We start from the raw sequence: 17,768 nt of genomic DNA on the forward strand, positions 1-17,768 counted from the left end.
AAAATAAAGTTTCCACTATACTATGAGTTTATGTTTTGTTCATATAAAAAAAAATGCGGAAAGTAAATACAAACGGAGCATTCGATGAAGTCTTCGGGTTCCTTCCGAGTGTCCACTCTTCGGGATGTATCTCCGGGTACCGTATAAACACTTAGTAAAAATGTTAGTAAGAGAATAAATAACTATTGGATGAATTAAAGAAATAATGAATAAACTTAAAATAAAAAACCCGTCTTTTGTACATGGGAGGCCTTGGAAATCGACGGAAATTTCTTCATCGGCCAAAATGTAGTAATTTTTTTGGTTCAAACCAGCCACATCATTGAGAAAGAAACAAAATACACAATCTGATGCCCAAAGATGTTTCCCTTCTCTTCTTACTATTTTTTGTTCTGAAAAAAAGTATATGTATGAATCTAGCTATGTGAGATAAAATTAAAGAGGAGGGCTTGAGAGTGGAAAGAGTTGTGCTGGTTGTTGTCTGTGAACAAATGAAAAGGTGAAAAAATTATTTTTGCCCGATCAAAGAGAGGATAAGATGAGAAAGCTTGAAACAAATTAAAGGGATGAAAAAAAGGATATAGGCCGAAAAAATTAATCAAAATGAACTAAAATCTAATCTGTATAAATTATGTAAAGTGTAAATGATAAATGTGCTTGTATATGTGCAAGTGTTTAAAAATTAAAATGTATAGAGCAAGAACTCTCGGATGACTAAAGAATGTGTGTGCAGTAGATGAAATATGAAAACGTAGAGCAAACATAATAGTAAAATGAATTGAAAGAATAATCTGTGAGGTTGTGTGTGTTTGTGTCCCTCTCCCTTTTACTTATAATATAAAATGACACCATTTATTATCCAAAAAATAAAAGAATGCCATCCCTTGTCCCCTTTAATCGCTTTTAACCCTTGTGTAAAAATGTATTAACCAATAAATGAAGAACCCAACCCATCACTTAAATGTCACCTTTTTAAAAAGTGACAAACGTTCTCCTTCCACATTCACAAGATCTACGTTTTAAGAATTAATTGGTTAAGATTTTCTTAAAGACACTATACTAAAATATAGTTAACTAATACATGTATAAATAATAATGTAAGTATAAAATATAAATATTAATGTATAAGATATAAAAATGTTATATCATAAAATTAAGAAACAATTATTAATTGCACAAAATTAAGAGACTTCATTACATGTGCAAAAATCCTTTTCATTGAAAAAACAACAAATTGATAAAACTCCTAAAATGAGGACAATTATCGATAAATCATCAAAAATGTAAAAAGTTTACTTTGAGCTTTTTTAACGATCAGGGCTCCCCGAAACATTAATTTTAAGGATGGCGAGCCAAAATTAGGTGTCAACAAATATGGTAATAAAGGAATTAGAAACTACCTCAAAGGGATCTTTCCCTCAATCAAGTTATAAGAACTAAGAAATTTTAGGATAACATGGAAACAATATAAAACTCACCTTAATCACAAAGACAAGGGATCACATTAAGGAAGAAATCATTCACTTTCAAGATAAGAGTGTAATAGAAAGTTCAAATGAAAAGAAAAGAAGGATCTTGATGGTATCTACAAATAGTAGACTAAGACTTGGATCCCTAAGTGAAATCTTGCTATTTGAAGATACAAAGTTCTCTTGCGTTTGTGTGGATATGCTTGGAGGAAGTCCCTACTACTTTCTCGGATTGCCAAGTTCTAGGATTGTGGATTAAAAACAAGAGTTAGCGTCTATTTATACTAAAAAAAAAAAAGATGACTTGAGAAGTTAAGAAAGATATGGGATCCAAGTATATCCATTTGTCTCCATTACTAAAGGAGATCTAGATTGAGACATTATAACCTTATAACTTATTCGGTCTACATACAAGAAAGCTCTACAAAACTTCCATAAGATTTTAATTCTCGCGTCGACATTCGAGGATGAATGTTTCTAAAGGGGGAAATATATAACACTCGCACTTTAAGAGCATGAGCATGCCACGTATTTCACATTACTAAATGGATATTATCGTCCCGTGAAGTCTTTGAAAAATGACAAGCCATCACTTACGTAACAATGAAGTAAAGGATCAATTATAATCTTCGTAAGTCTTAACGGGAAGGACAACGTTAACCAAAGGACATGACCCTTATCAAGTATAATTAATGATAACCTCATGTAAGGAAAGTTTGAAGATTCATCAAGCAAACGAAGAAAATAAGTTTGGTCAAAAATTTGAAAAAAAAATTGCGAACCTTTGGATGTAAATTTTGGATCAATTCAGAGAGGTATATCTCCTGGTATATTAGGAGTTTTGAGGTGTTTCGAGAGCCTAAAACGAAGCTCGTCGAGTGTAGTTTCCAATGCAACAAACCGTTCATCAATACGACATAGGAGTAGGGAGTTATGGGCGTTTGAATACGGACTACCAGAAGCCGCGAATCTACGTGAATTCTCTAGAACTCACTTAAGGCCCACTAATTTGGCCCAATGGAGCCTAACTCGATCCACACACCTATAAATACCCCTCTAACTCATCATTTTTCATTATGTTTTCACCATTTCTCATTTTCACACCTCTCTAGAACTTCCTACAACATTCATCCAATAACCAAGCCCCCTAAACGTATCCCAAATCCTCTAGAATATTCCTCCAACTTCCACAACATGCACATATATTCCTACAAGTCTATATGACAATTTTGGTCATTTGTATTTCACTTTTAACATAGCCCCAAGTCCTAGAAGGTGCTAGAAACCTCTCCAATCATATTCCAACATATTTCCAAGCCTAAACCAAAGATCAAAGTGAAGATTGAAGTGGTTAAGGGTTCCAAGTGAGGTCTACACTTGTCTCCTCTTCTTGAAGATGTTTGGATGAGTATTTTTAAGGTGGAGTAACCATGGAATTGAAGTGTTCTTGAATTTTGAGGTAAGATTTCATCTTAGTTTCATGTTTATGAGGTTGGTTGGTAATTATGTTAAGATTTGAGGAGAAGGAAATTGGAGGAAAAGTTCAAACATGCATTTGATGATATTTTGAGTTGTGAATTAACTTGAGTTACAATTATTAGTTATTTTGAGCATAATCTTGTTATGAGGGATAATAATGATGTTAAGGAATTGTCTTATATGAGTGTATAAGGGGTTGTGTGAAGTTGTTGCTATGGATTGATTATGAAAAGAAGTTTTGGGATTGAATTGAGTATAGTTTGAATGTAATCTTTTAATTATGGAATTGTTGATGTTTTATTGTGCTTAAGGCTAAGTCCCTTTCTTTCTAAAGGCATGATACTTTCTTATGAACCCATACATGTTTTCCATAACATTCTTATTCCCAAAAATTAGAAGTTAATGGTTCTTAGAGTTTCTTATGATGCTAAAGATAAGTAAGTTCCATGATGATAATGATGATCATGATGATTCCATTTTTGGAGATTCCAAAGCTTAAGGATTTGATGCTATTATGAGATTCTTGAGTTTATTTCATGATTTCCTTAATTTTATTCATTGTTATTGATCTCACCTTATGATAATTGTTCCTTCAAGGTGAGATATAGCAATGATGATTGCTCCATAATATAAATCGGAGGTTACCGACCTTACGTCACTCCGATAGAGTAGTAACATTTAATTGGGCTCTCGTGCATGTTATATGTATTTATATATGTGTAATTTAGATACTTACAGCGCCTTAACGGCCGGGCAAGATACTATACATATATTACCGCGCCTTAACGGCCGGGCAAAATACTATATATATATTATCGTGCCATAACGGCCGGGCAAGATACTACATATATACAACACCGAGCCTATATATAGGTGGCCGGGCGAGATACTATATATGTATATATGGAAAAGTTTTTTTTAAAAAGCTAAGCATGCACGATATTCGCCTTAAAAAGGTATTCAGAGGCACAGGTTGATCTCTTCTATATTATGTTATCTTTATACTTTCATTATGTGGTTACTCATGCCTTACATACTCAGTACATTATTCGTACTGAAGTCCTTTCTTGTGGACGCTGCGTTCATGCCAGCAGGAAAGCAGGCAGGCGAGTCAAATCCTTAGGAGCTTCATCAGCGGAGTTTCAGGAGCGTTCCAATTGCTTCGGAGCTGCAGTTTACTGGTATTGGTCTTTATGGTGACTTGTATTCTATGTAGAGGCTCGTAGACATGTGTGTATAGTTAGACGTTTCATAACCCTACTGGTTCATATTGTTGTATAATATTTTGGCAGCCTTGTCGGCTTGTGATGATGGGCATAATTGTTGATGATTATGCAGAAATGTGCCGCTATCTTGTGACATATGCCCTTACAGATCATGACGCCCATGAGCTATCTTTGTGGTCCACCTAGAAATGATAATGATGACGTATGTTCAGAGGTGTTCCATAGGTTAGCTCCGGGTGCCGTCATGGCCCCTTGGTTGGGTTGTGACAGTTCTGCTCTCCATTCTACATGTCTCATCATTACTGTTGCCATCGCCGAAGACCGGTGAAAGCTAGAAACCTAAAAGTGATTCGATTCTAGGTTGAATTCTCTTCTCTTTATCTTTTTTTTTCTTTCTCTGTTCGTTCACTTCAGTTAAATTAAATATGGACAAAGTTTTGGTCCTTTTAAATGGTGATTACAGTTAAATATTGCATTGCTTGATTTTAAGTTTCCGGTGCGCCCATTTATAGAAAAAAAAATTATGAATATTTATGAATATTGCGTAGTTTAATTATAAAATTTTCGATGCGCCCATTAATAAATTTTTTTAGTGAATATTGCGTAGTTTGATTTTAAAATTTTCGGTGTATTCAATCATCAAAAAAACGTTTTTCTACTTATGTAAAGCTTGAACACCTTTCGCGAAATTCCTGGCTCCGCCACTGCTTCTAGGTAATTATTTTTCTACAGTATAAAAAATATCATTGTCCTAGTCTATCTAGTTGAAAGTTTTTCACATTTGGAAATAAATGATTCGGACAAAAGATAGAGATGTATTTTCATCGAACTCAAAATTAAGGGGTTAACAAAAATTTATTTTAACATAAATAAAACAGAGAAGAAAAAAGAAGGAACAAACCATTTAAGCTCATTTGAGGATTGAATTAGCTGATCTGGATATGAATTACATAATTAATATCCAAAACTTCATTCTACTAATTGCCTTTGCAGTTATTTTACTACCTTCCAATGGAGTTCTAGCTAAGACTCCTCGGCCAATTTCAGTAATTTCCTTTTTCTTTTAAAAATACTTCCCATTTGATTTTATCTGCCTTATTTTTATTTATTTTGATATTTTTTCTTTGAATCAACAGGAAGAAGAGATTAAAGAGAAAAAACTCCAATGTTATGCAGACATTGAAAGGTAATTTATGTATAAAAAAAGGAAATTTTGGGTTTGGGTAATTTAACCACAAAAGGTTCTATTTTATACTGCCTCCGTCCTAATTTAAATGGTACCTTCAGATTTCGAGATTCAAAAAAGTCTTCTTTGACTGTAATTTTTTTCATATATCTTTTAAATATTATGATTTGTCAATCATTGTGACTTATAGTACTTTTTACGTGTTGACATCTAATTTTCACCTCATAAGACGCGTATTTTTATTTTCAAAATTCCCAAGCCAAAGACGGAGCAAGGATGCACCCTCAAAAAATTAAAATTTCAAAATCCCGAGAAAATTGAAAAATTGACATTTAATTATTATTTTTGTAAAAATTGATGATTGCAAAAAAATTACGAGTTATTTACTTTATAAATATAATTCAAAAGGGAAATGTATATCCCGCTCCGTTTAACTCGGGAAAATTGTTAATTAAGACGACATATGAATTACGACTCATTTTGATCGTATTTTTATATTTTTAAATATTACTCGGAAGTATATCAATATTTGGCTCGTTTTGAAGCTCGTGTTTTAAAACAACGTATTATAATTTTTATTTCGTCAAAATATTATTTTTATGGGGGCGTTTTAAGCTAATTAACTTAAATTGTATGTTATATTTTTTAAAATAAAGTTTGTTATATTTTATAAGGGGACGGAGTAAATAATATACTTACCCCTCCCCCCCCCCCCCCTCTCTTTTTTATTTTACGCGTCATTTACACTCTTTTTACCCTAACTTCATCTCTCTCTTTGAGAGAGAACCGTGGCGGCTAGGGTTTGCTTTCACTGCCACCACGGCACCACCACTTCCAACGTCACCTCGACGACTTTTGGGGAGGAATAACCGTGTCATTAGGCGGTGTGATATGCCATGGGCAGGGTCATAGAACCCTTAGCCATCTTGTGCTATCACACCAACGCCAAAATGACGATTAGGGTGGTTATCCCTCAAGGATCCTCATCATTGAGGATAGGTGTTGTCCTTTTTTCCAACGTTTGGGTTTGTACAATGTTGGTATGATTTATTTTGGATTTTTGTTTTGGCTTGTACTAGTTTGATCCTTGCTGTTGTACAATTTGCGAAGATGTAGGGATTTTAGTATGATGTGTTGTATTTATTTTGTCATTACTTGTTTGAATTTGATTTTTGTGATGAGGTTGAGAATTTAGGAGGGAAATTCTGTTAGGGAAACCGAGGATCTTCCATTTCTATCCCTAAATTGATTTTTCGCATGCTATAAATAGGAACAGGTTGTGATATTTTGGGGGAGGATTTTTTCGATTTAACTCATGCCATTTGACTGCTAGGGTTTGGGGGTTCTTCATTATACTCTGCCTAAAACTCTACTACTTATATACCTACATTACCAAATTTTATATATATATATATATACATATACACACACTACAATATACTACTATGATATAGAAGAGATTACTCGAAATACTACACTTTATCCTGAAAATCAAGAAGAAAAGGGCTTTGCAAAAGATTTTTGAGTGATTGTTGTTGAAGAACATTGATTCAATCTCTCCATTTGATCTTTGGGTTTCCTTTGCAAGAGGTAATATCATTATTCTCTTTTGATTCAATTTCAGTACCTATATGAGCTTGAGTAATTGTCTCATTGCTTAAATATGTGTTTGGAGACTTTGATTGGTTGATTTAAATACATTTTTTACCTTGGTCTAGTTGATAATGTAGTTTTAATAATATTTAAAGTTGCTATAATGTGACTGAGTTGATTTGAATCCTGTTTGAGATTCTCTTTGTTTTTCTAGATTCCTGGAACTTAAAGGATAAGACATGATGATTGTATTGTGAATTTAGTCTTGTTATAGTAGGTTGTTTGAGTTTCTAGCTTTGTTATGTTGTTTTTTGTTAGAATTTGGTGCTGTTTCATTAGAAATACAGGTACTTAGCTGTGTTCTTACTAATTTCTGCTCATTATGCTATGAAAATGATCTTGTTTTAGACTGAATCAGTTCCAGTTGCTTGTTTGACATTGTTCTTGACTTAAATGATTTTCAAAAGACTAATACATGGCTTCCAACTTGGTTTTCATTATAAAGAACTTGATTTTTCCTGGAATTTTTCTAAGCTTAAGTTTATAAAAAGTAGAAACTGATCCTGTGTCTCTTAATGTTCATCTTTGAAAAGGTAGTTTGAGTTCTTGAAACTTTCTTGCTGATTAGAGTTTTGGAATCTTAAAGCTTATTCCTAAATCTATGTGTGTTGATTAGCATTCATCTGAAAATTGCCTAAAAATGGAAGAAAAGGAGGGTGTTTTGCTTAAACTATTGTGTGTGGATCTCATTCTTGTGATAACAAGTCTTCTTTCCTTTTGCTAATCCTTCACCTAGATTGTCATGAAAATTGTTTATGTCTTAGTTTAAAATTTGAAGTGTTAAATAGGTAGACTTCATGTACTCTTGTTGTTGAATAAATAGAAGTATAAAAAAGGGTTTAAATTGAACCTAGGAAGTGAAAAAATAGAACCTAGTAGTAGCTCATTTTCTTGTTCTTTCCCTCTATGTGCTTGATTCTTGGAGATTTGATCTTTGATTAAAATTTCCTTTCCAAAAACAGTGCTATGAGTTGATTAAGAGATTGAACCTTGTTGAGCTTACTATCATGCTAAAATAGAGGACAAAATTTGCTTTTGAGAAACAAACAGGGTGCTTGCTTGCTTATACTTGCCTTGCTAGTTGTTTGTAATTTCAGACCCATATATGCACATGTCTTCTACTCTTTCTTGTGTTGTTTAGCCTAAGTGTGATGATTTTATGACCATAGTTTAGTTCTCTCTGAACTTGTAAGTGTTTCCATGTGAACTCCCTTTTGTCTGTGACCTACTGTGACCTTAACTGATCCATATTTACACCTAGGATAGATCCATGCTCCCCTGATTCTTGTGAACTTGTTTGATCTTGTCTTAATCACTCTTTGTAATTGAATAAGACCACTGCTGGTTGCTATACTTTGTTTTGGACTTTTGTATAAAAATTCTAAATAAGTCCAAGTGTAAACCATCATTTGGGAATCCTGTTGATGCTTCATGAAACTGACTTGGAACTAAAATGATTTTAGTGATTAGATGAGACCCCTATGACTTATAAATGGGCTAAAATCATAAGCTTAGAGGCCTGGAAAATAGCAACAAACCTGTGATATGACCCTAAGTTTGCTTAAATTAAAATTGGTTTAGAAGACACAACTTTAGACTTGCTACTTGATTCTGTGACACTTTGTTATGACATAAATGAAACTAAAAATGATTCATTTCCATTTAGTTAGTTTAAGAATGATCAAAAGATGAACTTTCTAGAAATCATGTGACATTATTTGCTTTGGTTGAGGCTAGACTAGTCACTTGTTTGCTTTCCTGTTTGTCTTGCCTTGTTAGTTCTGAACTTTGCTAGATATATGAAGATAAAAGTGATTCTTCCTAAACTTGTTTGATATATTTGAGACTGTCTAGATGGAGAGTTAGTAAAAATAGGAAAGCTGTAAGATTTGCAGTCAAAATTTTGATCCTAGAAGAGTTTAAGTGTCCTGGATTTTGTGTTTGTTTGTTGGCTTCATTCCTGAGAACTGCCAAAAAGAATAAGGGTAAGAAGTTTATAAGAAACTTGGCCTTTTTGTGTAAAATTTGAAACAGCAAAGCTGGAGATTGATCTATAAGTGGTTTGCCTGATTTCACCCCTGAATTTCTGAGATCTCCCTGTGTTTTCCCACTTGTTGTCCATGAAACTTGCTATTTATAACTTATGCTTTTATACTAGTATAAGGATATAGTGAGGTTGAAGTCCCTGTTTCACATAAGTCATTAAAACCAGTATAAAAGACTAAAGAATAAGGTCAAACTGCCCCTTGGAAGAACTGGTTGTGATCCTTATTCTAAGATCTGTCACTTCCTTTATTGTTTACCTATTGATTTGAGCATTATTTTTATGTGTCATTTGTGCTTTGATACCTACCTTACTGTTAAAGACTCATTTGTGCACCTAATTCACTTAGACTAAGTAGAATACCCAGAAAAGGGGCTAAGACCAACTTGAAAAGGTAAGTATGATGTCTACATTCTTCCATTTGGAATCCATCTGTGAAACTTGAGTCTGGTTCTGTCATTTACCCCCCCCCTCCCCCCCCCCTTCCCATCTATGCTGTTTGAAGCCCCTACTTACTACCTGTGTATTTTCTGTGAAAATTCTGCAAAATGGACTAAGTATGAGCTACTTTGAGGCCCTGCTAATGCTTTAATGAACCGCTGACTTTCCTATCATGCTATCATTGAACTTGCTGGGATTAAAACTAAGCTAAAATGGCCATGGATTTGTAATTTTGCTCCTGTGACATCTTTGTTGATAACAAACAAACTAAAAAAATGGTTTTGAAATTTGAATTGGTTCATCACTGGACAGGTGTGACTTCTAAGTCATTTAACCCCTAGTTCTACCCCATCTTTGGTTGCTGACTCTTTGAAACTGGAAATAGAAACATGTTTGTGTGTTTGGTAGATTGTTTGTATATCCCTCCATCTTATGGTGTTTGATCACTTGTTCACTGCCCATTCCCTTTAGCTAATGCCTGTCTTTTCCTTCTCTTTAAAAAAAAAAAAAAAAAAAAACTGGAAACTAAGACTATAAGTGTGTTGACTGTGGCTTTGGCCTTATTCTTCTCTCTTTCACTGTCCAGTTCTATACCCCTTTGTTCCTTACCCTTCCATCATTGTTGTTACTTGCTTGGCTGTCCTGAAGTTTGCCATATTCTCTTAACTGTGTTGTTGCTGTTTATGAATCATTTGGACACTTATGTGCCTTGCCTTACCTATCGTTGCATTGTTTGGATCCCTTTAGACCTTTATTGTTTTTTGTGACTAATAGTAAGGCCCTTGATTTGAGATTAAGTAGGCTGCATTAGTCCCCCTAAGTGTTGTTGGATCATTGATTTGTTTTGTTGGTTCCTTGGGGTCTTTTGAGTCTGTTAAAACCAATTAGAAATTTAAGATTAATTAAAACGAGATGTTGAGGGATTAATGTTACAGTATTGGTTCTTCTTGAAGTGAGTATTAATTGAGAATAAGTATGTATGTTGGGTATATTCGAGTGTATGCAAATGTCAACTTACCTTTCCATTAGGCGGATAAAGGGTATGCCCTTCATGGGGCTTTGCTCTTTGTCCTAGTAGGTATATTGGTAGTATATCAAGCATATCATAGCTCTAACACGTAGAAAATTTTGGAAAAAATGGAATAGCATACCAGTGGTATATCATGTATATCACTCCTTGATACTTAGAAAATTTTCAAGAAAAGAAGGATGAGCTTGTTATTCGGGCCTGTCACCTGTGTGCGGCTTATTATTACTATTATTTTGGGCTTATTCCATATCTGGACCATTTTGGTTACTTGCCGTCATGGATTGTTGAGTGGGCTAGGCCCAATAAATTGTAATTCTTTTTTTTGTTTTGTTTTTTTTTTTTTTGCTTTTGTAATAATTATTGTAGCCTTAATTTTGTACTTAGTTTAATTCATGAATGTATACTAATATCATGTATACCCGTTTGTATCTTTGTCCATTCAAACCCATTGGTGGGTCCCAACGGGGCCCACTAACGTATCTAGATCGAGTCAACCTTTCCCTTAGAGCGAAATAGAGCATACGTTGGATTTAAGACGAACCGGATTGCATAAATACCTTCCTTTTGGGCTTGGTCGGCCCAATCTCTCTATCTCTATTTAATTATGTACTTTAAATTGTTACTTGCACAATGATTATGCAAATTGGAGCCCTTATAGGATTATCACGTATTTTAAAGTCGCCAAAAAATGAATTTGCTACAAAATTTGAGACTAATTTTGAGGCATTAATGCAAAGTTGGGACTGTTTTGATTAGAAGGACTAAAACTGCCGATTTTTGTGAAATTAAGGACCAAATTGAACATTTATGAAACCTGTGGACCTTGACATATGGACTGGTTTGGACTAATGTTCAGAACTTGTGGAACTAATCGTGATTATTTAGACTTAGACTAAAAAATAAAACTTGGCTAAAACTTGACAAATATAGAATAAAACGGACTATATATATGTAGAATACGATTAATATACGGACTATAATAGTATGCCTAAAATTATTTTCCTAAAAACTATTTTGTATACTTAAAAAAAATATTTTTTCAAAACTATTTTGGGTGGACTTACGTAGAGTCCTACTTAGGTTAAGAGCATTCGGGTGTTATCCTAAGTGTTCTAGTCCAACACCCAAACGCCCCATTTTGGGCAAACTTTTATCACTTTTGTTTCTTGAAACATGATATATTTCGCATGAATGGCTAAAATCTTTTTTGTGGAAGTATAAGCCGAAATAATTTTTTCACTATAAACAATTCATATCTACAAAAGCATACTGTTAGAACCCGTAGGTCAACCGTATTTTACGGATCCTTAATACCGGGGTGCCTAACACCTTTCCCGGGGGATCACCAGAACCCTTACCCGAACTTTGGTTAGATTAGGATTCTTTTAAAATCTAACTGTTTTAAATGAACCCTTTTTGAACTGGTTTTCCTAATTTCCTAAAAATTAGGTGACGACTCTAAAATAATATCCATTTAGAGTACCATCCACGTAGAAGTATATTTTTTCCTTTTTTCTTGTACGATTGACAACCGTACTTCCCCGGGATATTTTCCTTTTTAAATGAGGCAAGTGCAAATACGAATCGGAAAAAATAGACCCGCTAGTTTCTAAATATGTATATTTTATGTCAAAGAATTTGAAGATTCCATGCCCGAATTCAATCAAAAACAGTTTGACTCTCGAAATTCTAACCGTGCCACATAAATTGGCACAGAGAAAGAGTAACAAAGAATTGAATTTTGTGTTAATTTATTAATGAACTTTTGTTATTAGCGGATTATGGGGTAAAAAATGCCAGTTTTCCATGGTAGCCAAGGAGAATTGTGCTTTGCAATGCTTGTCACCAGTCTGTTATGAGCTCATTTATGAGAGTGATCCTGTAAGAAATAGCAATTGATTTTATGATGCATTTGCTTATTGTTACCTTCATAATGCTAAATTTGTATATTGGGGAATTTTGTACCAGTTAGAAGAAGGGGAGAAAGATCTAAGGAGCCAAGAATACCAGTACTGCATGCGTAGGTATTTCCTTGTCTTTATTAATTTGTTGGCTTATATTGTGATTGAGAAACATAATGATAGTGATTTGAGGTGTTGTATGGTTGGTCCTTATGGCAAATCCAATACCTTGACAAGGATTTCATCTTTACATAAAATAGCTAGCCGGATTCACTGTTTACTTTTTCCGACCAATGTACACCGATTATACACATACTATACGTGAATCTATATATAATATAAAGCTAGGCAATAAGGAGCTGACGTGACACTTTTCTTTGGCTAAGGATCCTATTTATCTTTTTTCTCCTTTTTTTGACTTCTTATCTCATTTTTCTCAATTGTTTTATTATAAAAAATCATCCCATAAATTACACCTCTTCATCTTCATAATTTCTACTTTAATTAGTATTAGTAATATTCATAACTCCCAAGCCTTTTATGTTCATAATCCCCAATTATTTAACTTTCAATTTGAAAACCCAATGGCAACCGTTTCTTGCATTAGAGTTGTGTTTTAATAATACATACATACATACATATATATATATATATATATATATATATATATATATATATATATATATATGTATATATATATATATATATACATATATATATATGTATATATATATATATACATACATACATATATATATATTAAATATATATTAAAGCTAGGCTAGCTTAGGAGAGGTTATGTGGCATGCCTCTAAAGCCAAAGATGGCATTTTTTTTCCTCAAACTTTTGACATTCTTCTTAATTTTTCCTATTTATATGATATATTAAAACACCTAAAAATTACTTCTTAATTACATTCTCTTAATTACCCATCTCTTTTTCAGTTTAGAAAGCTCAAAATTGATTGTCATCAATTTACGTGATTTAATAATCATTTATTATGCAATAAACAACGTAAAGAAGTTACCCATCTCTCATTTTTCTTGATATTTTTCCTTTGTTCTTTTGTTCCAAAGAGTCCATATTGAATGAAAATTAATTACACTGCCGTTTTCCTTTCATTTTGTGTACTCCATTTAATTTTATGCATTTAGTTGCCTATTAAACTTTCATTAATCACTCCACCAAGGCTCAAATATAACGTTGCCTTCACATATAGCTAGGTTTCTTGAAATTGTGATTTCATGATCCTTGGATAACATTTTTTTTACTATATATAGTCTATTGCATTATTATGTCATTCATTTCTTGCAATATAAGGATATTGAAGAGGAATATGGCATGTCTGGAAAACCCATACGGAACGCCAATCAGTTGATTCGGTATTCGTAAGTCATTTGTTTGACCTGACCAGATCATTACAAGATGGTGTTCTTCGTAGAATGGATAGGGCCAGTCTTATTTTCATTTTCAATGTAATTGGTTGACATGCAAAATCCAAGCCTTATTCATATTGTATTGCAGACTTAAAGTAATCAATTTTAGATTGATAATTTGTTTGTGACTCACTAATTTTCTGTTTTGCTAGCATCATTGAAGAGATTTATTTCATTCTAATTCTTGATTTTTCCCAGGCTATTGTGGCTTTATGGGTTTAAAGGATTTGACAAAAAGAAGGTCATGGGGAATTTGAAATATTGCAAGTTGTATCCCATGAAGAGGTGAGAAATCTTATACAACTATTTCTCATTCTTTCCATTTATTTGCTACATTAATAAACTGAAACGTCACTAATTCTTATGCGTTATGATCTTTCGGCTTTTTGTAGCAGTTGCGGATCCCTTTCCATTAGTTTGTGGAGTTCTTCTTCCTTTTTTTCTTGATAATTTTTCAAATATTTGACTTATTTGTTGTTTATGCAGGTTTGATCAGTGTATAAATTTGTTGGAATTGGATTATTTTATTCTTGAAGATATTGTTAAAGTTATTTCGCAAGGGAATTCTTCATATCTATTGTGAGGACCGGTAATTGTTGCATCAATTGTTACCTTTTGAAAAGGAGTAACTTGCTTTTTCTTTCTCCTCTGTTTTTCTTTTTCTTTTTCCCTTCCCATTTCTTCCTTGATTTTTGAGTATTGTAGCTTTTGTTTGTATAAAATGAAATTTTGAGTTATGCGTAGTTTAAAGAAAAAAAAAATAGCTTAATTCATTCTTTGAAAGGGGAAATAAGATGTATTTTAATTTTCTTGATGACAATTGTAGCCATTTGAAATTATTAGAAGTATTGTTTTCAAGAAGTTGTTATAGACTGTGTTGCTTGGACTCTTTAAAAATGCCATTGGGTGCGTGTCAGATCCTTCAAAAGTAGTGCATTTTTTGAGAATCCGACTATAAATCATTTTGGAGACCGATAGTCAAACATAGATTATAGATGCTTATGGAAATCTAGGATCTTCCTCCCATGAGTTTTAGTTGTTGACTATGAAATTGTTGTATATGACAATTAAGGGTAACAAAATTAGGTTATTCACAATTTCTTTATGTGTATGAAATTTAGTGAAAATCTGTGAATACTTTTATATTGCCTATTTAGTTCTTCGACTGATTTTTAAATAATAATGAATTTCTTTTCATGAATGAATGACACCGTATATGAATTGATGCTAATATCTATACTGAGTTCTATTGTTTTTTCAATACAAAAAGAGTTTAAAAAAATGATCATTTATCTGGTGTCAACTAATCTGAAAATTTTATTTATTTTCTTAATAATTGTTTTGCTTAGTAGTGAAAACAAGTCTCGGCTCTATGCAAAATAGAATTTCTCTCTTTGTCTCTACTAGGTTAATAAAAAGATCGTTCTAAATTGACAGCTATATCGTGCGAAGCGCGGATAAATTCACTAGTTATACATATATTCTACATCCACCAGCTATTTTTAATTTAAATGGTTGGATGAACGGCTATTTAATTAATTCTTCTTTTCTGTATCATGACCTTGTTTCCTATTATTACATTTTTTGTTCTTCTTCAGTTATATTTTGTGTGATGGATTTAGAATAATTGAGCTCAGACTGGAAGCAGCAAGGATTGTATAAAGCCAATAGGATCAGTAGAGACACCTGCAATGATAAGTGTGGTAAGCAAAATTTGTTACACACAAGGCCGGCTCACGGGGAAGCAACTAAAGCAGTTGCTTTAGGCACCCCCAAATTAACGGCCCCACTTTTTTATATTATAGAATAATTATTATTAAAAAAATAATTTATGCTTGTTTTTTGAAAACTATTATATATACTATGATGTTGCTGCAAAAATAATCCAAACTTTGGTGAATAGAGTTACTAAATAGCTTCAATGGCGGAAGCTAGCAAATGGTTGAATATGATAAGATTAAAGATGAATCCAGAATTTAAATTTTATGAGTTCAATCTTTAAGGTTTTTTGTATTAAACTCATTTTATTTGTAAAATTGTGAGTTAGAGTGACTATTTCTTGCATTTTAGTGATTTTTTATACATACATTTATGCTCCGCGTCAAAAGTATTGATTCAGATAAACCCTATATTTACATGTTGCATCCGCCACGGGTGAAGATATGTAAAAGATAGTCCGTACACCATCATAACAAAACAAAAATGAAAAGAAATCAAATAAACTTATACACATTTTATTAAAAATCAGGGTGTATACGGGTAAAACCGAGGACACAAGTACGCTCGGTTTCCCGTTGTCATGGTTATGCTCGGGTGAAGCTCGAGCACCTCACCGGGATCGAGGAGCTCGAGCTCGGGCCAGTACGAGGCGATAAAGGAAGGATGATTGACTGCCAATAACAGAAGACCGAAATATCCGCCCTCACCCGGATATTTCGGCGTTGATCCCGGCGCTGCAGCTGTCACCAGATTTACTTGCTTTATTTAGAATTATACTAGGTTTAAAACTCCTCTACTATATAAAGGGGAGGTCTTGATTCATAAAGGAGGGTTGGCAACAAGAAGGAGAGAAAGAATTCATATCAACAATCATAAGAATTTATTGCATCAGTTTCCATCTGTTCTTGAGTTATATTTTATTTGTGTCTCTTGGTAGCTCAAAGGAAAGGATATCGACCTCGGTTTCCTAGCCCGAGGTCATACGTATCCAGCAATTGGTTAGATTTGATTCTTTGTCCATTTCATCATATATCACACTATTTAAATCCTTAATTGAATTTAGCCGCATATCTTTGGCACCTCATATAAATCTAACTGTTCTACATTTTAAGGTTAAACAGTTTGGCGCCCATCATGGGGCCTTAGATAGTAGTGGCGGTTCAATATAACCTTCTAGTCACACTCGATATTTCACACTTGTTCTTTAGGGTTTGATTTCAGGTATACCAGAGATGTCAGACTCGCAATCTGTCAATTTTCAAGTGGAACCGAGTCATCACGAGCATGACGGCGGGGACGTACCAAACAACAACGGGCCCCTCGTTAATCCAGCTCAAGTCGGGTCATCGGTGGGTAACGTACCGGTCAGTGAGAACAACGGGGCCATGCTGCAGCAGCTCCAGAACAGGGCGTAACACTGAATCGGGCAAGATTGATAGGAGAAGCAATCGAAGGAGTGATCGAGGTCCAAACAACCGTGGATTGATAAACAGAAATACTGTCGATAGAGTTCCGGGAAATAGAGAGATTCCAAGGTTATCCGAGTACAACTTTTGCGTCGATGTAGCAACTTTAGCGGTGGCCGTTAGTCGAAACAAAGAAACAAGGCATCCGAGGCCCATCCAATCTGCCAGGAGAAGCGGGACAAAAGCTTGTTGTAAGTATCATCATACTCACGGCCCATCGATAGATTGTCGGCAGTGAGGAGGATGTGGCACCGTCTCTTGTTCAATTTGGGGCATCTTCGTGAATTCTTGAGCGAACGAGCAAAAACCCATTTTAAAACACGGATGCCAACAAGCGGGATAGGCGGAAGAGCCCGTCGGGTGATACACATGATCATGGGAGGAACCGACGATCCCATGGGACCGGTTATGAAGCGCACAAAGATCTCCATAAAGAGGGAAAAACGTATCCTAAACGATGATCTCGATGGCCCCGTCACGTTCGATGTCGAGGACATGGAAGGCATTGCCCAGCCGCATAATAACGCACTAGTAATCTCTGTCCTTGTCAATAATTTTAGAATTAAACGTGTGCTGATTGATCCAGGCAGCTCGACTAATATCATCTGATGGAGAGTCATCGAACAGCTGGGACTACTAGATCAGATCGTGCCGGCCATACGAGTCCTCAACGAATTCAACATGGCATGCGAAACGACTAAAGGCGAGATCACTCTA

At 34.2% G+C, this 17,768-nt stretch overlaps 1 protein-coding gene across 1 annotated transcript in view; it reads left to right on the top strand.

Moving 5' to 3' along the window:
- Window positions 1-5,115: 5,115 nt before the first annotated feature.
- The window catches only part of LOC132065121 (uncharacterized), a 15,456-nt gene continuing 2,803 nt past the window's right edge, over window positions 5,116-17,768 (top strand). The window contains exons 1-4 of the mRNA XM_059458369.1: window positions 5,116-5,220; window positions 5,311-5,360; window positions 12,304-12,409; window positions 12,497-12,552. Of these exons, the coding sequence (XP_059314352.1) occupies window positions 5,116-5,220; window positions 5,311-5,360; window positions 12,304-12,409; window positions 12,497-12,552 (317 nt within the window). The remainder of the gene's footprint in view (window positions 5,221-5,310; window positions 5,361-12,303; window positions 12,410-12,496; window positions 12,553-17,768) is intronic.

The sequence above is a fragment of the Lycium ferocissimum genome, chromosome 1 (assembly GCF_029784015.1).
Source record: "Lycium ferocissimum isolate CSIRO_LF1 chromosome 1, AGI_CSIRO_Lferr_CH_V1, whole genome shotgun sequence".
NCBI lineage: Eukaryota > Viridiplantae > Streptophyta > Magnoliopsida > Solanales > Solanaceae > Lycium > Lycium ferocissimum.